General features: G+C 36.4%; 1 protein-coding gene across 4 annotated transcripts in view; it reads left to right on the plus strand.

Annotated features, from left to right (window-relative positions):
• The first annotated feature begins 6,779 nt into the window (after window positions 1-6,779).
• Window positions 6,780-21,230, plus strand: part of LOC132092170 (runt-related transcription factor 2-like) — a 50,778-nt gene continuing 36,327 nt past the window's right edge. The window contains exons 1-2 of one of the 4 annotated variants that reach the window (XM_059498279.1): window positions 6,780-7,320; window positions 20,860-21,110. In XM_059498279.1, coding sequence (XP_059354262.1) covers window positions 7,263-7,320; window positions 20,860-21,110 — 309 coding nt within the window. In that variant the 5' untranslated portion in view covers window positions 6,780-7,262. The remainder of the gene's footprint in view (window positions 7,321-20,859; window positions 21,111-21,230) is intronic. The other 3 variants (XM_059498277.1, XM_059498280.1, XM_059498278.1) reach the window with 3 other exon arrangements.

The raw sequence follows: 21,230 nt of genomic DNA on the forward strand, positions 1-21,230 counted from the left end.
ATGACACTGCTTTTGGACCTGAAGGTAACAAACTAATCAGGCAAAGGCCGTCGGCTATTCTTTGAAGAATGGGTAGAAAGGTGAAGATGTGTGGTGTTCCTCTCATGCTAGATCTATAGCATGAATGCTTTCATTTCACAAATAGGTGAATAAATATTATTTAAAACTCTTGATGAAAAGTGGGAAAATGTATCCATCCTTATTTTGTACAGCGGAACTATTTTCTGTGACTTCTGATTCATTAGCCACTGAAGGTAAATAACTAGAAGAAAAAACAATGTGCAGTAAATGGTAGTGTTTCTGATTATCATAATAAATTAAATTAAGAATAATTTGCAATATCAAGCAGCATGGCTGTTTTTACACAGCTAAAATAACTGGAAGTCAATGACTCTGGATAATCTTTCACACATTCAAGTTACAAATGGCTGTGTTAAGAATAAGGTGGATACATTTTCCCACTTTTCATCAAGAGTTTTAAATAAGTGCTATGCTGTTTTTGGTCTTATATGTGCATAACCCATTATTGAAATATTTGTGCAAGGGTGGTTCAGCAGACTATTTACTCTTGTACACAAGAATGTTGAATAAGCATGTTTTGACCCAGACCACTTTAAACTATTCATCTCATCAACATGTTTCATGACAGATGTGCCAAAACTCCAACCTCTAATCACAATGTCTGCTATTTTTAGTTGCAGAATGTTCATAGCTTTGCAGATCTGGCATGCATTACAACGCAGTGCATTTCTATTATAACTAGAATTTTTATACATTTATATATCAATGATTTTGTACTTGATTTGAGACTATGCTTTATTTACTTTTTATTTTACTTTTTAAATTATTTGAATAATCCCTGTTGTCAGAATTAAAAAAAAATGTCTTGATTTCAGTTCAGGATTTAGAATTTAAATGCGCCAAGAGTAAAAGCAGTTAAATATATGCAACCAAACACAAAGATCAACAAAACATTATTCAGAAATGTGACTAGACCCAGCAACTCTGACTCACTTATGGTAGAACTCCAACTCTAAACTTTAAAGTTGAGGATGGGGAGCTTCTGTCACATTGTGGGACTCATTGTTTTACTGCAATCATAAATGCAATCCTCATGTGAAGAGACCAGAGCTCTGTTATCTAGTTTCAACCAAAATACTCTTTGAGCACACAGAGATGTTTTTGTTCACATTATTGTTCACTGCATAGTGTAGATCACAGTGACATATGGCTGGTTTCTCTGTCAAAGTGAGCACTTTCAATAAAATGATCTATTTTTTTATCTTAAATATCTTAAAATCTAAAAAAAAAAAAACATGACAGATACGCATTGTCTGGCAACTTAGAGATAGGTTGCTGTTGACTGTATAGGCAAAAAAAAAAAAAGTTCATAATATGGAAATACACAATATAATGAATTGAAAAAGTCAATAGAAGTATCTTAAATTTTTAATTTAGAGGGTTTTTAGGCAATATATGTAGTTAATTCTGATTAATTAGTTTAATGAATCCTCATATACCACCATTTAAAAGTTTGAGTTCAATAGATTTTATTTTATTTTTTTTATTTTTTATTTTTTATAACCTAAAACCTTTATTCTGGAAGTACACATTAAATTGATAGTCAAATCAATTAGTCAAATCAATCAAATAATCAATAATCAAAAGTGACAGTAAAGACATTTATGTTACTATATATATATATATATATATATATATATATATATATATATATATATATATATATATATATATATATAAGATATCCGCACAACTGTTTTCAACATTAATAATAAGAAATGTTTCTTATGCAACAAATCATCATGTTAGAATGATTTCTGAAGGATCATGTGACACTGAAGACTGAAGAATTATGATACTGAAAATTCAACTTTGATTTACAGGAATAAATTACATTTTAATATATTAAAATAAAACTTTAAAAACAATAAAAATAACAATAAAAAAGTTATTTGAAATTGTAATAATATTTCATGATATTACTGTTTTTAATATATTTTTGATCAAATAAATGCGGCCTTTCTGAGCATATGTTACAAAAATCTTATCCAGTCCAAATGGCAGTGTATGTAAATTTAAAGAAAATGATGTTTCTTTACTTGACAACTGCAGAACAACCTGTTGTGTGTAAATTCTACTACAACAAATCATTTTAAATTGTTTGAAAAAATAATTATTAATTTCAAACCGGTTTGCCCAAGCTTTCTGTGTTGTCTGTTTAAGCCTCTTCGTATTTATTAATACATAATTATCAGAGAGCTCTGTAGAAGTCTGTGTACCTTCAGTGGACATGTAAGCTATTCATAAATCACGAAGAAGGAAAATCAATAAATGTATATGTACATAAAGAGCTCAAAATGCCCTCCAACAATTTTTGACCTGTGAAGGAAGTTCCCCAGAGACTCTGGCATTTTGAACTGCTGTGTAGGTAGACTCATGTTTATCCTGGATGGGATTCATGATTAAAATGGCAGAGAGTAAGAAATTGTCTAAGTTTGCAGTGGTTAGGCCACCGAACTAAAATACCTTCTTTAGCAAAATAATGTTGTTTCGCTGTTTCTTGACTTTTTTTCTTTCTTTCTTTTTTTTTTTTGTTACTCTTTTGTTCAACAATTTTGATTTACTTTCAGCTACAGGAGTTATTTTTAATGCATGTTGTACTTGTAAGGGTGCCATTCGATATTAAACATCCCCTCTGCCCACCCAAACCCCCCATTCAACACTGAGGGCGATTTTTATTTTCCTTCCAAGCTTCAACTCCAAAAACAGTTGAGCAGACACCACAAGAAATGCCCTCTAGGTCACTTAAAGATGTAAACTCACCATTGGACGGCAAAAGAAAAATATCTATTTCATTCAAATTATACCTTACAGACCATACCAAACAATCCACATCAAATATAAACATCCTTTTGGAAATATTACTTCACATATTGAGTTTCTTTCTTTTTGGATGTGCCATGGTCTTTATAGAGCAGAGCTATTCGTTTAGTTTCATTTGAGTTTGAGTTTGGGGGCCAAGGCAGTGGTGGGCCTATAAAATAAGAAATTAAATTTAAATGTATATTCAGCAGTAAAATGAACTAATATTACCAACACTAATATCTATAAAAGTTTAATATTAGTGCTGTCTGTCAGTCGATAAAAAAAAAAACAAATTAATTGCACATTTTTCTGTAATCGTGATTAATTGCATATTTATATATTGTCATAATTTCACACTGAACCTCCAAATCAATGTAGAAACAACATAAAGGTGATATATTTTAAATATGGCTTTACTAAGTAGCCTGTTATTAACAAAGGTCAGTATTTTTGATATCAATACTGATACCGATGTCTCTATTAAAAATATTTTAACCTTAATTTTAGCAATTAATTATTGCCATTCAGTAGTATAGTTTAGTAATTGAAAGATGTAATTTTTTTTATAATTTAATAGGCTCTGAAAAAATATAAAAACTTTTAATTTAAGTGAACTTAAAACAATTTTCAAATAAACTGTTAATTGCATATGCATAAACTATATAGATTAACCTTTTATTCAAGCTACAATAGTCCAGAGATTTCTCTTTTTCTTTTGTTTCTTGTCTTTTGACACACTTCATCAGATTTCACTTGAAAAGCAGCGCTGCCTCTTTAAAACCTGACGCACATGATGTGGATCTGACACACATCCAATCTTCTCTCAACTCTTTCTGGTCATTTAGGACTTTCTAACTCATTTAAAAAAAAAGTGAAAAAAGTGACGTGATATAAAGCCAAGTATGTTGACCCATACTCAGAATTTGTGCTCTGCATTTAACCCATCCAAAGTGCACACACACAGAGCAGTGAACACACACACTGTGAGCACACACCCGGAGCAGTGGGCAGCCATTTATGCTGCGGCGCCCGGGGAGCAGTTGGGGGTTCGGTGCCTTGCTCAAGGGCACCTCAGTCGTGGTATTGAAGGAGGAGAGAGTGCTGTACATTCCCTCCCCCCACCTACAATTCCTGCCAGCCAAAGACTCGAACCCACAACCTTTGGATTACAAGTCCAAATCTCTAACCATTAGGCCACGGTTTCCCCAAAAATACTGTGACTTTGTTTGTGAGGTCATTTTGACATTTGTGTGTTTTAGTACGTTGAAGCACGACTGGCGTGCTGTCTGAAGCAGCTCAGCGCATGTGTACAGCAGAACGTTCAGCCTTTCATACTATAATTCTTTTGATAATCATCTTCGTCCAGTGTCTGCACTATTTCTTGTCAGAATTTATGACCGATAACACTGGCTTTAAACTAGAGTTGTGGATATCTCATTACCCCCTCACACAAGGCCTTGTCAACACTGAAGTCATTTGATGTTGCGGTATCCAGAATACTTTTGTTGTTGTGTCTCTTCCTTCTCTTTTTCAGCTGTGAAACCATGCCCGGTACCAGTTTTGCCACCTTGTGGACAAATTAATTAGTGCAAAAAAAAACAATTCAAGGGCTGTGACCCTACTTGTACAATGAATTCCAATGAATTTGCCACCTCGTAAAATACATATGAAAAAATGGATAAATTGCCGTGAGATCAGGTTGGGCAACATGCGCATACTCTTGAAGATGATTGGCCAGCCACCAACTGAATGGTCCTGTTCTGAAGGCTAAACAGTATATCATGAGTCCCTCTCTTCTGTAATATGGTGGATCGTCTTAATATAGTACATCCCCACCTTCAACGATGCTCAATATTTGTATTTGTAGCTCCTGCCAACAGGAACTGCTTGCAAGTGGTGTTTGTTTCCTATAAAAGCATGTTAATTCAGAGGCGGCCACAGTGTAAACTAGCCTGGCGTTTTACAGATGTAGCCTGTTAAACTAAATCACTGTACCTGCCTGTTCGTTTCATGTGGCTACGGGCAGGATATCGAGCCAAGTCTTAACGTGTGTCTGTATATATATGATCTGTTATTGCAAATGTATTTTTAACATTTTGAAAACATTCTGCCTTCCAAATTGGTCTTTCATTATGTGGTGTTCATTTGCAGATTTTAAATATTATGTTTAAAATTAACTACCTTGGAAACAGTTTTATTATTATTATTATTATTAGTAAAATCACTAATTAAATAGTGGTATTCACACAAATTAGTTATTTTATTAAATAAGATTCAGTATATTTTCACTTTTGAATGGTACGTGTATGTCTGAAATGTATTTTTTCATGACTATTTAATGACATCAAGTGACAATAATAAGGGTGGTTGTATTACCATCAAGTAGCACATTGTCATATTTAGATAAGAGACAATGCTAATATTTAAGTAAGTGTAATGCATTTGTGATGTGGGTGTGAAGAGAGAGAAAAAATATTTACACAAGAATTGGTAATGAGCTTTGAGCCGCTGGGTGTGCCTTGATATTGTTTAATGTCTTTCATAATTAACATAGCAAAAAAAAAAAAAAAACTTAAATTAAAAGTGTTATTCAAATTGTAGAATGTGTTTCACTTTCTGAAGCATTTAAATATTCAGTTGAAAGTCCTTTAAGGTATATTGTGGTGCTATAGATGTTTTCCCCCAACAAGTCCATGTGTCACATAATTTTGTGCAAGCAATACAATAGCATTGTTTATAAGCTTAGCTTACCTGTTTATCATGTAACTGTGAAACTGTACCGGTACATAGCTAAGCTTCAAGCTACTGATGATTTAATATATTTAAACTGCAGTTAATAGTTTTTTTAGGTAGTTTGCTACACTGCAAGGGAATAACAGTTTACTCTGAAGGCGTTTAAAAGGGCAAAAACGTTTTGAATGAATACTGCATTAAACTTGAACCAGAAATTACCTTATTATTTTATTTCAATATGCAATGCTGCACGGGGTCTGTGAATAATTATTTATTTTTTTTAAACTGCTTCACTGAGCACCAGGTCACTCGTCTCTAAAGTTGCATGCACAGAACAACATGACGTATAAATCAACAATGTCTCGTTTTGTCACATATCACCACTACTTGATGGGAATTTTTTTTTTTTTTAAGGAATGTTTAGATATTTTTAATGGAAAACATAAAAAAAAAGGTCTGAAGTCTTAAGTCTGAAGGAGAAAATAATTTTTTGCAATCAGGTTGACTTTGCACTGAAATTAAATATCTGATACATTCCATACATTCCAGACTTTTTATACATTCTAACGACATCGTTCTTGATCTGTTTAAACAAATACCTACAAGCAGGATCACAGAGCCACCCAGAGACACTGCCAGGCATACATCTGCGTGCCGTGTGAAACCGGTGAGTCACAGAGCGTGATAGTGGTTTGTCACATGCTCTTCTTCACACACCCGGCTGTCAGGTACCAAATAATGCATTGTCTCTTACAGGAATCCCTCATTTCGAGAACAGAAAGGGTGACTTCACACACGCACACTCATACTAAGATAGATGCACAGTGCCAGGCATATGTTATGTGCCTATGAGTAAGAAACTGAAAGAAGAGATGCACACCTCCACATTATAAGCAGCTATCCTCACATCACCTTAGGGTCAGTGGGGACAGGCTGCAGCATGTCAACCGACTAAGAAGGATGGAGAGGTAGAAAAAGAGCAGGAGGGAAAGAAGTGTGAACACATGCAGAGAGGGAGACGCTCTCATGACTCACAAGTGGTGAGCAGCAGCATCACACCCACCCCTTCCCTCTTCGGTGCCAGTAAGAGCCGGCGAACCACGCGTCTCCAGAAGAAGGAAAACAGAGGACGGCAGCGGAGGAAAAAAGTTGGCCCACACCACTGCAGTGATGTCACAAGCATGTGACCCTGCTTCTCCAGTGACAGTGTTCTGAGGGACAGAAAAAAGATTTTTTAAAGGCTTGTGCCTCTTTGGGTTTGTGTGAAGGCTCTGCTCACCTCCCGAGCAACCACAGAACCACAGAAAAGTTCAGTTTAGGATTTTTGCACTGCGGCACGTAAATGGTTAACTGTCGCCGGTCAACTTCAGGTTTGAGGACCGCACCAACCAGTAAGTACGCTATCCTCTGCAGCTTGCTTGGCGCTGTGTTGTCCAAAAAGGCGATAGATTTTTTTATTTTTTCCTAAACCAGAACTGGTCATTACTTGTGGTCATGAAAATAGTTGATGCAAAAACGCATTTTTTGTGGATGTTTTTGTGGTTTTTTCCTTTTTTGCATCTTCCCCTGGCACACCACGCACTCTCAAACTAAGAGGCATCAAGGGTCACCGAAAACCACAGAGAAACAAAATTTGGGCGACCATGGCATCCAACAGCCTCTTTAGTTCTGTGACCCCATGTCAGCAGAACTTCTTCTGGGGTAAGTGGTTTTCACCCTGGTTTTGACCATGCTGTAGAGTGTATTATAAGGATTTGTGTTTTGAGAGGCAACAATCATGTGTTGATGTTTACAAATATTCTGCTAGGCCAGCCTTCGGAAAGCCTGGCTGCATGCAGGAACCCATGTAGGAAAGATCGGGTGCTGGAGTGTCATTTTCAGCATAATGCATGTCTTTTGGGATGTGCATCATAAAGGCAAGGGTGTGAAATCTAATATAAAAGAAACTAAGTGAATGTTTGACTGTTAGGTTAGTGGGTGTGTGTACAAGCTGAAAGCACAGAAGCGTTAGAGTTGAGAAAGGCACCTTAAAGTCTTAAAAAGTTGAGAAATATACTGAAAAAAATTTATTTGATTAAAAATATAGTGAACATCTTAACTAGGCATCTTTCTAAGTCTGCTTGCCTGAATTTATATATATATATATATGTGTGTATATATATATATATATGTGTGTATATATATGAAAATGTATTATTATTATTATTGCTGTGCCATTGAGGGCTCCAGAATTATATTTATTTTTAAATCATGCTCACTTTGCAGAAAATCATATTCTCTTTATAATTTATTATGTTTGTTGACACCATGCAGAGAAAAAAAATACTATATTATGTACTATATATATACTGTATAACAGTATATAAGACTGTCTGAAATTTAAAAAAACTAACTAACTAACCGGCAAGCACAAATCTATATTGTGCATAAAGAAATATGACTTTCTCATGTCATGGAGGGAAAGTAAGAGAACCCATTCATTCTGATGTATGGCTTTTGCAGAATCCTCCAAGAGAAATGTTGTAAAGCTGTTTTCAGGTCTGAAGGTCTGCTTTGCAAACACAGCTGTGCGAGGTCTGTTCCCTCAGCACTCGTGCTGTTCTCTGCCGAGAGCCACTTGCAGCAATCAGTGCCTTCTATTAGCATGTTAACCTCTGATCCTCGGCATGCTCCCAGGGGTAAGACTAGACTAGGATGAGAACAGGATGGGGACAGCTTAGCACTTGCTGATGGGGAGCATTTCTTAAAAAGCCCACCTGATACCCTACCTTTGTTCAATTTCTGTGTGGTTTTATTACAAGAGGTACTGCAGATGCTAGGTTTAAATTCTCAGTGATATGCAATATTTTAAAATATTTTGATTTAAAGCAACATTTTAGATTTGGTGGATAATTGCATTCTAATACCAGATCTGTTTAACCCTCATGGTCTGTTTGTGATATTAGAGACAACCAGTCCAGTCTAATAGCTCAAAATTACTTCAACTTGCATGCTTTATATGTCATTCATGAAAGAAATTACTACTGTGCGGGTTCTTAAACACTCCAGATATAAAACATGAGTACTGTAATAGTTATTTTATAGTATATTTCTTCAGTGTTTTTAAGTTTTGTTGACTTAATTTTGTGACTTTGTGATTCAGATTTAAACCTCTTTTTAGTATTATCTGGTTTATAGATTTTGTTCAGATCAGAAGAACATATCAGAAAAATATGGTGATGAAAATAAAAGGCTATTTTTTGAAGTTACTAATATTATTTTAAACATACAGCACTGAGGTCTCTGTAAAGTTTAAAGTGTGTGTGACACATGTTGATCAGTTTAACTTAATGCATTTTACATATTTGCAAATGTATTTAATAAACACATTTATATATTTGAACTCATTTAAAATTATATCGTTTTAAAATTTTCACATTAGTGGGAGCTGATATATATCACGACCGATGAAGAAGGAGACAGCAGAAAAGAATCCAGACCCAAACAGACACATTATATTTCATTCAGGCTCCACTATTGAGAGATTTGGATTTAATTAAGTAGAAAATATTCTCTGTAACGCTGCCTAATGGCAGATGGGTGTGGAGTAATTGTCTACATGTGTGGCATGAGACAAACTCTCTAGGTTTCTCAAGGGCATATTTTGTTGCTAATTATCAAAACCGAGCCGTACGTACAGTATTGACTATTATCCCATGGTAGCTATTATCATTTAGCAATAATATAAGAGAGAATTATAAAAAAATAAAATAATAATAAACTAAGAGTGAGGAAAGAAACGAAGTCTGTTTAGTGACTCTAAGGACTCAAAGTCCATAAGCATTCCAGAGAATCCAAGAATTCCAAATAATTTGTGAGTAACATCAGACAAAGTATTAAAAGGCAGCTTCTGTTGCCTGTGTCGTCTGCTCAGATCCCACAACCCGCCATCATTCCTGAGACATCTTAAAAGCAAACCAGACTTACTTTTTCCAAAACAGTGCCAGAGCAGAGAAGCCCTCTCATCAATAGGTAATTGAAGCGAGGGGAAAATCTCTGACCCTGAGCTGCAGCTTCTGTGAAGGAGAGGACCAACTAAAAAATATCATCAAAGCCATATTCATTTAGTGCTATTTAATTGTAGCTGGCAAGCAAACATGTAATTTCGACAGCAATTTTAGATATTCAATGGTCCTTGGGGTGTATTCATTCGCTAATATATCTATCTATCTATCTATCTATCTATCTATCTATCTATCTATCTATCTATCTATCTATCTATCTATCTATCTATCGTGTAAATGAAAATTTGAGTTCTCTTTTTAAAAATGTTGAGTTTTTGCTGTAACTCGGTTTCAATTAAAAGAATGTTAACGTGAAAGTTCATCCCAAATTGTAAATGTCATCATATACTCTGTCGTTCCAAATCTGTATGATGTTCTTTCTTCTGTGGAACATAAAAGAGGATATTTACAAATATTTGTATCCATACAATCACGTCAATGGGGTCCAGTGTTGTGTGGACACCAGCGTCATTCATGTAACATGTTTTCTTTTGTGTTACAAGTTTGAAAAGACTTGAGGTTGAGTAAATGATGACAGAGTTGTGACCAAAATATTATCATATCGAATGCTTGATCATAGTGTAAGATAAATGGTGTCTATGAAAACATCAGATACAAATGTAACATTCATTTTCATTTCAGAAGTCCCCAACATGATTTAAAATCATGGATATTATGATATGCGCTATATAAATAAATGTGTGTAGCACTTTAATTATATGACTTTATTTTACAGCACCACTGAAATTGATGTGAGCTGAAATTATATGTGATGACTGTACGTGTCCAAAACCTAAGATTAACATGAGAGGTAAATAAATAATGAATTAGCTAGATAAATAATAAATAATGTCTGTTAAATTTTGATTAACATGGGTGGGATATATTATTGTGTGCCACACCAGTCTTTGATCCTCCAGATGAAACTGGTAGGAACTGATGAATGCGAAAAGAAAGAAGTAATTTGATTAATGCACTTAGTCATACAGCTGAAGAGCATGAAACTGATCTCTTTTGTCATGGTGGCAGCATATGCACAGACTGAGTGCCGGAAATGACAAAGGCTGGACATATAGCGTCATGATGCAACAGGTACCATCTCTTAATTTGGTTCAATTACCATCCCACACAGCCCCTTAAGGGCAGAGGTGTTAAATGGATCAATTGCACACCTGAAGAGCAGTTTGTTGGCACTGTGACACCAGCCCTGGCTGTGGACGCCCACACAAGCCTAATGCTGTAATCTGAGTGGCTCAGTGACACGAACAGGAAGAAGTAAAAAGGCAGGGATCACCTTGCGCCTCAGAACTGGAGCAGTAGTATGTCACAAGAGACAAACGGCCAGATCAGACACCACCCATCTGCTTCGGTGGAGGCCTTTGTGTCTTCTTCATCGCCCTCGTCTTGTTTCCTCCCACACATTTTAAACGCGATAGCTCAATCACACTCGGCACAAAAGGCCCTAATGTGTTGTAAAACCCCCCTCGAATCACTGACATGCCACCTGTGCTGTGTCCTGCACTGGACACAAAGGTTTCTGGGAGGCGTTTCAGCCTACAGTGCCCCACACACACTTTCACAAAGGCCGGAATGAAATATGCATGCAGCACAAAGGCCAGAGAGAGAGACGAAAAGCGCACACCTTGGCACTGCGTTTGGTAATTGCCTTTGATGTCACACTAATAGTGTCCTGGGAAATCCATGCAAGGGGCTGGATATTCTTTTTAGCTCTTAATTCAATTTACTCAACACGTATTCAGGCAGGCTACAGAGAGAAAGCCCTTTAAAGTTTTCAAAACAGGTCTTTGAACTTTAGTCAAACAGGACAGGTCTTTTACACTTCAATGTGTCCTCCTGAGTTTGATTTTAGATGCTCTTTAATGTTCTTTGAATAGTAAGGGTAAATATGCACGGGAAGCAAATACTAGGCACTTCAAAGTGGTAACATATAATTACAGCACATTAGTTGATTTGCTGGTGGCATGTCTCTGTGTTGTTTTGATGTGTATGTGGGAAATGGAATGTCTGTTCTTTTAGGCGAGAGAATGGCAAAAACACAGATTTAACAAAAAACTTGAGGATTTAAAGCATATTGCGATTTTTTTTTTTTTCTTCACATCTGCTCTGTTCCAAAGTAGTGAGCTAATTCACTGCCAACTACTGGCTACTCAGAGGGCATCCTAACTATCAAACTTCACAAGTGGCTTATTTGTAATGTTCTATGATAGAAACTTGGCATCAGTTAGATTTTTTTATATGTTTTCAAAAGAAGTCTCTTGTTCTCACCAAGACTGCATTTATTTGATCGAAAATATAATAAAACTGTATTACTGTGAAATATTACCGTTTAAAATAACTGTTTTCTATTTGAATATATCCTGTTTGTATCCTGTGATACAAAGCTGAATTTTCAGCATCATTAATTCAGTCTTCAGTGTCACATGATCCTTCAGAAATCATTCTAATATGCTGATTTGATGCACAAGAAATATTTCTTATTAATATCAATATAAAGTTTTTTTGCTGTTTAATATTTTTCTTGAAATTTATTTTATGGGATTGATCTCACATATCACCAAATGAAAAATCATAATATTGCAAAAACTATTTGTGAACAGAGAAGTGAATTTTTTTTTGTTTTTTGTTTTTTTGGTAAAATGTTTCCTTCATCATTTGTCTTTAAGAGTTTTTTTTTTCAAGATTTTTATGCAGTATCCTGAAATTTGCATAAAAATATGTGGATGGAAACCCAGCTATTGTTTCAAACTCTTAGTGACAACAGAAACACTCTGTGAGAAAATGCACTTCAAAGAATGAATGACAGCATTTACATGACAGCAGTATTTTTAGGCCAGTCTTTTTATTCTTAATGTCTTTTTTTTTTCTTTAGAAGAAAGGCACTATTGTCTGGAAAGATTATACTTGACATACATGAATGTGCTTTCTTTAGTCATATTTTGGTCTCTCATTCTTCATTCAACAAACTTCAAATTAATCACAACTTAAAAAGCAACAAACTGTGGGAACAGTGTATTTAAAGTGGTAATTGTTGTAAGTACAAAATACAAAATAAATTAAAATGATGACTGCCGAAGAGTGTGAAGACATAATCTCTGGCATCATGTTGCTTTGCAATTTCAAAAGCTTCTTTTAATCAAAAATTAACTGAGAAATAAGCATCTGGAAGACCCTCTGTGGATACAAAGGAGCTCGTTGTCATCCAAATTCAAATAGTCCTTAAAACAATCCCACATATATGTGAACTCACTCCAGCCACATGTTCATACCAACCTACAGTTGACCACCGGTATACACACTCAGCCCAAGCGTGGCGCTGCCCATGACCTTGCCCTTCAGGGACAGTGGAATTTATCTCTCTGGTAAACAGCAACCAAATTGCCACTGGTACACTCCTCAGGGCTTCAGAATTACAGTACGGTTAACCCAAGTCTAACAGAGCCAGCTTTTTACTGCTATTTGCCTTCGGCATGACCCTGTGGTGATGTGTCGTCATGCTAAGTGCTAAGTGTATGCATTTATTTTTGTGTTTGGGTCTACATGCTATGAAATCTCGTTTCTGCTGTAGAATAAAAAAAATCTAACAAAACGTCAACTGTGAATTTTCATCTCACAAATCATACCTTTTTCAGAATTGTTAGATTTAAACTCTAAATATATAATCTCTAAATTGTAAGATATGAATTGCATGAAAAAGTGTTATGAGATAAAGTTGTATTTGCTGTAAACTCTCAATTTGCATATTTATAACAACCAGCTTGCAAGTTTATAACTTGCAAATTCAACATATTAACTCGTAGTTCTGAGAAGAAAAATAGAAGAAAGTATTTTGAAATAGAAGAAAGTCTTTTTCTTTTTTAGCAGAAACAAAAAAAAAAAAACACATAATTGTGACATGTAAACTGAGATTTCTAAGAAGAATGGTATCACAATAATTGTGAGATGCTAGACCAACCGCTAGACAAAAATGTAAAATTCTGACTTTATATGTATACATAAATAAATAAAAAATAACAAAATAAACCGAATAGGAATATGTCATGTCATTGCATGTCATGTGCATTTAGTGTTTTATTTCCGCTGTTGTCTCCAGACCAATCAGAACAGACCTGCACATGTTGGGTTGAGAAGCACTGATTTATAGTTCCTTGAGGGTTAAGTTCATAGGAGGCAACTGTTTTTAAAGTACAAAACGTTTTCACAGTTTTCTGTTTTGTTGTGTGATTTATTTCCATTTGATTGGTGAAATTGGTGTTTTATTAAGATCAAACAGTCTGGCCCTGGGGCCATTTACACAATAACATATATAATTAGTGTAATTGGATGGCCTCCAGGGCTTTTTACCAGCAAAGGAACTTATGTTGATTTAATTAGACTTAAATGTGCTGCACATTTAGATCAAGATCTTGATGTCTAGTGGAGATCTTCACGAGGGTAATATTATTTTTCTAGTCACGGCATCTTTAGTTTTAGTAGAAAACACTATGTCAGTCACTCAACTTAAAAAAGAAAATCATATTTAATTCAATGTAATACTTGCAGCAGTTTATGAGTGAATTTTTTTTAACACATTACATTTATTTTTATCCTTTCATATTAATAATGTTAATAAAATATCATAATGTGTGGAGAATATTGCGTTTCAAAAAGTCACAATTGCTGTAAGGCTTAGTACATTTTTTATAATTTAGACATTTTATTGTTGTTTGACCCTCTTTTTAGGAGTTAAATAAACTGAGCAATGCAGTGAATTTGAGACATCTGAGCTCCCTGCAGTTAGATGCCAAAGAGTTATTTTGTTCAATTCTGAAAATGTCCAGATTGTACTGGTGTGTCGCAGGCAAACCACAGGCGTATCTCTCCTAAAGTGCTGCGATTACAAATAATATAAATTCTCCCAATGGGATTCGGGAAGTCAGTCAAATGTTCTGAGTTTGGTTCAATAGCCTAAATTAGATATCAGTTGGATTTCAAAATGTGGCACACATTTTGGCTGCTGTGGAAAAATTGCTTTTGCGTTTACTGAAGTTTCAGTGTAGCTGCACAAAAAAGAGCTGCGAAAGTCATTAATCATTTCAATCTATTGGAACACATTCACTTGTATATCATCTTCAGGGGTGCCTCAAGAATATCTATTATTATAGAACATTTATCTTGCTATGGATTTAAAAAGAGATGTCTGCATGTTGAGAACCGATTATTTTTTAGGCCATTTAAACACATTCAATCAACTTCCAGTGCTGTAACAGGGTGAGAGAGTTCAAAGAGGTTGAATATAATCTTTGCAGGCTGGAGTTGGTTAAACCCTAAAGTCATTGTGGCAGTATCATTACCCTATTGCAGTAGCATTTTCTCTCAATTACCTCCCTGCTATCACATTTAGCCTGTTGCAGTAACCTTCACGAGAGTCGGAGACTGAGAAGACTAAACTTTTTTTTTCTTAGGTTTTTGGGTTGTGTTACCGTTTTCCCTTAAGCACCGGGAACGACCAACTATAGTTGAAATGTCTTGAAAGAATAGAAAGCTGGACAGGTTTGCTCCCCCATGAGAATGACAAAATTCCAAGCAAACAATGGCAGCCTTATTTTTATGCAAAATAAATATCAGAATAGTAGCCAAGCAAATCACCTGGTCCCACAGATTTTGACATGCTGGAATAATTCATTTTATCCACTGCTGTGCACATATAGCCAGGTTATATCTTACCGCTTTCCTAAGGTTTACATTCAAGAGAAAGCAACTCTTGGCAGCTCCTTTTTTCTTTCATCCAGACTTTTTCTATTTTAAACACCTGAGCATGAACCCTCCTGTATCCAAACAGTGAAATAAAGCCGGAGCTGTACAGCAGCGAGGTGATGGGATAGTTCCCTTGCGAGTTGCTTTCTGGATACCTGCCTGTTTAGGTTGTCCTCCAGTTACTCAATCCATCAGTAGTTCGTATTATACAGCCAATAAATCATCTTCAATCTACTGCGGGACGAGGTGAAATCCCCCCACATAAATCTGCCATTAGTTTTACCTTGCACACTAACTGACTGTGGATACATGAGAACGGCATAATAACTGTTAATATTTTTCAACTAACCAGGCCGTTTCAGAGAGGAAGTATAGAACCGTGCAATCCACAGCGGAAGGGAAAAGTGTGAGGTGGAATTCTCAAGGTTAATCTGGTCCAAAATAAGCTTGCTCTTGTACAGAAGTGATACCCGACCCTCGTCCAGGAGTGCTTGGTGTGAGGGTCTGCTTTAGACTGATCCCTTGATTATTCCTCAGACTCTGCTGAATAAATCACCAATCCACACTCGCTCAGTTACACCGCAGATGTCAGTTGGATATGCAAACCCTAACCTATGCATCTCAATAGAAGTAAATGTTTTATTTTAGGTTTTGTGAGGTTTCGGCTGATAAAACAACAGAAACAGTGCCCAAAAAGACAGTATTTTACCACTTAAGCAATAATACTTTGAATTGGATAAAAAAAAGTAAATATTGAGTAACTTGCATTAAACAAAATGTACTTTTTTTTTTAAAATCCCTGCTGAATTAACCGTTGTGCCTCCACTTGTTTTCCACTATGTAACTGGCAGAAAGAGTCACCACAAATACACACCGCTGGCATATCTTAAATTCTTTTGTAATATTAATCTTAAAAAAAATGTATTTTGTGATTATTGAATGTATAAATGATTGTAGTTTCGTTCTTATGTAATGTAAAAATCCAATCCAATCCAAAGAGAATGGTTTTCATTGAAACTCATAGAAAATGGTTACCTCATTATGCAAAAACGTAAATGCAGCAAGTAAAAATAGACACAAACTCAATATTTCATTATTATATCTTTAATATTTATAAACAATGTATTTCTACCTGTTGACAAATTCCAGTTATAGGCTTCATTGGAATATCAGTGTGAAACGTTTCTCAACACACACAATTCACATGGGGGAACTGGACCGATACAAAACTAGTCACACACTTACACAGTTCTTGAAGTCAGGGAAGATGATAAATCTCCAAACCGTCACATTAGCAATTGCCCTCTGTCTCCTATACTTGACTTCAATGTTAAGAGTATTTTAATGGGAGCCTTTGTCGCATATTAACAGCAATTATATTCCCCCTTTCCCCTTCACAAGCCGCAAAAGTTCCTTTTCTGTTCCTATTTTTATGTGCAAGTGATCTCAATTAAGGACCTCCATGAAGGCTAGAGGCGGCAGACAGTCATGCCAATGAGAGCAAAAGGGAAATTGTCTTTGTAGCCTGCCGCTACCACCACCCCCCCCCAAAACCAGCCCCCACTTCTCCATCACCACCACCACCACAGGCCGCCCACTCCACTTTCCATAACGAACACAGTGCACTTTCAAAAAACCATCATGTTCCTGAAATTTGCAACCATAACACGGGCCCAGTTTGCTGTCTGGCAACCCAAAGTCCTGAAGGTCTTGTCTGCAGTGCTGATGTCACTAACCAGTCAATGACAAAATGGCAATTATGGGCTCAGATTAAATCTGGGGGTTAAAAGGATATTGAGAAGGTCTTCCTGGTGAGGTAAGGCTATGAATTTTGCATATGAATCATCACCATCCCGCTAGTGCACATATGTTCTCCTGAAGCGTGCCAAGGATGGAAAGTAACTATTTAAGATTGGAAGCCTCCATAGCCCCATCAAATTGCTCCCCACATAAAGCCATAATTAAGTGTCTCAAAAAATGCACCACTGTGAAATGGAGCCCTGATCCAGGGACTTAAGTGGCTGTACTTTTCCTCTCAACCGTCGAAAGAATGCGGGATGAGAAAGAAGCAGAGAAAAAACTCATGTAGCACGTTACATAATCCCAGGGCTGTATGAATCTGAATTGGAGTCATTTGGATGTCATTAAAACTCTCGAGCTCAGTGTCTCTTCATGTTTACATTACCAGTCAACAATGGTTTCTTTGTCCCGTGTCATCACTTATAAATCACCATGGTGGTGGGGGGGGGTGTAGTTGCTGGATAATTTTTTTATTTTTGCATGACTACTTGTCTGGTTGTGTTGAAACAGTCCTTTTCCAATTCACTGGCAGTTTTTGATTAGCTACCCGCGCTGGATTACGCTGTCAACCCCGTTAAGAGCTCGGCATATCATGCCATCAGCAGATAAGGGTTCGGTTGCATTCGGTTTATCACATCATCAGCGTTTGAGCTGGTTCGAATCCAACATGAGTGTCTGGTGACAAACCGCTCAGAACAGTGAGTGGTAATCCCGGGTTCTTGCTCGGTGGATGGCTTCTAACCCCTCATCTTTGTAGCACATCATAGCCAGCTGTGTGGGCTCCTCTGGGCTCATTAGGAGATCAAACAAGATGCCCGAAAAGTAGTGGGCAGAGCTCTCAAGGCACAGTGAGCCACTCGGATCACGTGTGTTTGCTGCTCCACGCTGATATTACTGGCAGATGGCGGCCATACTGTACTGACAAAGTGGATTCAGATGTGACAAATGCTCTTTGATATCTAGTTGTGTATATGATTTAACACGCCTCTGTGTTTGGACATGTCGACAGTTGCTTTATTTCTCTTATTAAGTTTTATTTGCATCATCGATAGCCACAAATTTCGCGTGCATCTGATTGACAGCATGCATCTGTGAGGAATTAACATAAATCATCTCTTTTTTGCATTAGGTATATTTTATTGTCCAAACACATCAGTGATTGAGCAAAAATCTGGAAAAACTGTTGGAATAGCACACATGGTGTTTTTAATACCATTGTAACTCGGATTTATCTTTTTATGAATTGTAAATTGATCTTTAATAACCTCCAATCTTAAACACATTTTCAGTGCTCGGGGCAAATGGAGATTGAGTGTAATTCAGTCGCAACTTGTATAACTCAAACTATTTTTCACAATGTGCCAGATGCATGTCAGTGCTTCCTGAAGCTGTTTCTATCCCTCCCACGTACAAGATACTCCAAAAGTACCCATGAGACCACCGCCACCCCCACTCATGCCACCCTGCAAGACTTTCATACAATATATGTGAGTGGTACTAAGCTACTTTACCGTTTTCCAGCTCAAGTTGCTTTTGTAAAATTTTGATTGACTGTTGTCACTGATTAAACAAGTTTGATTTCTCTTGCATGCTTCTGCCAAGAAAAATGAGATGCTTTCTTTGTGTGCTATTTGGTTTATTGGCTGTGTCTGTGTTCCCATCAAAGTTATGGACCTATTATTCTGCTATTGTTTTTAAATGTGTGAAACATATTGCAACACTTATGACTTGGGTCAATTACTATCCGTGAGCCTGTTGACTCGGAGGGAGAGATTGCCATCTACAGTATCACTGAGAGATGGAAAGTTAGCATTATTATTTGACACGTGCTTAAGTTGCACTGCCAGAATATTGAAGGCTGTGTATGGATACATTGTTCATGGACTCATAAGAAACTTTGCTCAATAGGTGTTAAAGTGGCAGCCTGTTTAGTCTGTGCTTCATGAGGTAGAGGTGTGTGTAGCAAATGTATATTGTGATTTTGAATATATACTGACATTATGGCTCATTCAAATTATCACAGCACTCTATGAGTCTCCCATTCTCAGAGATATGAGCAGTTTTTAGTTAAACACTGAAGTTTCTATGAAAGCCTTTCTTTTTGGATAGGAGGGTATTTTAAATGTTAAACATCTAATAATTATAGTATTTGTTGGACACAACAAATACTTTATTATTGTTATTATTATTAAGGGTTAGGTATTATTGGTATTATTGTATTTTTATTATTATTTTTGCTATTATATGAATTGTTTCACTGTTCAATTATTGTTGAAAAATCTTGTATTATTAATGGTGCAATTTTACCCCTTATATTTTGACAACATATAACCAGCTCTTGGGGCATGTTGTTACAAAAGGGCAACATGTTTTTCTTGGGCTATAATAGTGGAAATGTTCAATAGCTTTATTTTCTGTTTTGTAATCAAAACGTTAAGGTAAGTGCCTGTACAGAAATTGATTAAAAAAATATTTACTAAATTAAAACTATATAAATAAATATTATTTAGTACTTTCCGAATCCAAAATATAATCTGCATTTTAAAAAAAATCAAAAAATTGTTTTTCTTCTTTGGCCAGTATATGAAAACACACACACAATGTGTGAAGTTCATGTTGTAATCACCATGTATGATTTAATTTCTTCGCATGCCATTTCTCCATTGTCATTGTGCATAGAAAAAGGTCCCTAATTTAATACTGTCCTTTCTGTGACTGATTTTAAGCAAACCATTTTTTCTTAATGCAGTAATTTAATCTATTTAGAACCACAAGAGGCAATTTATCCTGTTTTCATTCAGTTATTATAAGTGATAACAGCCGTGCAGTTTTAAACTTTCACAGGGAAAGTGACTGAAGATATAAATGCTCACTGATCTGTAGCTGCAGAAAGACTTTATTTTCAATTGTATGATGTGATCAGGACATAACGTGTTCGAGTAGCATCAGTGTAATAATTGCATGATGCTGGAACTATATGAACCACAAAAAAGAGAAATCCCTGTCTTCAAAGACCAACCACATTGGAAGCAACAAACATTATTCATCGCCTCCTGAGATCTTTGCATCCTTTAAAGCCTAATTTGATCCTGCATGCGCTCTCCAGGGAGCGCGATTACGCAAAACTTCACTGATCCTACACACCAAAGAAAAAATATCAGCTAATATTTATTATTATCGATGCTAATGTAACTGTTATTGTTTATAACTGTTATTGTTTATATACAACGAAATCCGACCGACTGTAAGTCTTTATCCGGACTGGAAACGATTGCGTGCCAGTGAGCTCTAGTTACGTTGGAAACACCTATGTCTTCTGAATAATTTTAAACGGTTTGTCTAATCTGTTATGAAAAGATCTATAAAGTCTTAAAATCCTTTCTGAGAGCTGACCAAACCGTGCGAATTCTCCTTGTGGCTGTGAATTAAGCGCCTTTTAATACAGGAAACGTAGTTAATGACGACTGCGCGCAAAGCGCCAATTGAAGTCTGCTTGAGTGTGTGTAACCCGCAGCACTTCCCAAACTCATCAGACTGCAGCGCTGAGCGCGCGGAGAGGGACTGACGCCGCTCAGTTTACACAAACGGAGGACATACGTTCGGCTTTGGCTAATTTCGACTGTTGTGATGCGCATTCCCGTAGATCCCAGCGCCGGCCGGAGGTTCAGTCCGCCGGTGTCGGTGAAGATGAATGATGTGAACCCGAGCGCAGGACAGCAGCAGCAGCAGGACAGCGCGGTGGTGCCAAGACTCCGCGCGCAAGAGAACCGCTCCATGGCCGAGATCATCGCCGACCACCCCGCAGAACTGGTGCGGACCGACAGTCCGAACTTTCTCTGCTCGGTTTTGCCTTCTCATTGGAGGTGTAATAAAACGCTACCTGTTGCGTTTAAGGTAAGAGCTTGTTTTTCAATCGGCTTTAAATTTAGTCTTTATGAATGCAGTCATTTATTAAAGTAATGTGTAAGTGGAAATTGTTTTGGACGATTGTTGTGTGTTAGTTTTTATGTCAAC

The sequence above is a fragment of the Carassius carassius genome, chromosome 18, assembly GCF_963082965.1.
Source record: "Carassius carassius chromosome 18, fCarCar2.1, whole genome shotgun sequence".
NCBI lineage: Eukaryota > Metazoa > Chordata > Actinopteri > Cypriniformes > Cyprinidae > Carassius > Carassius carassius.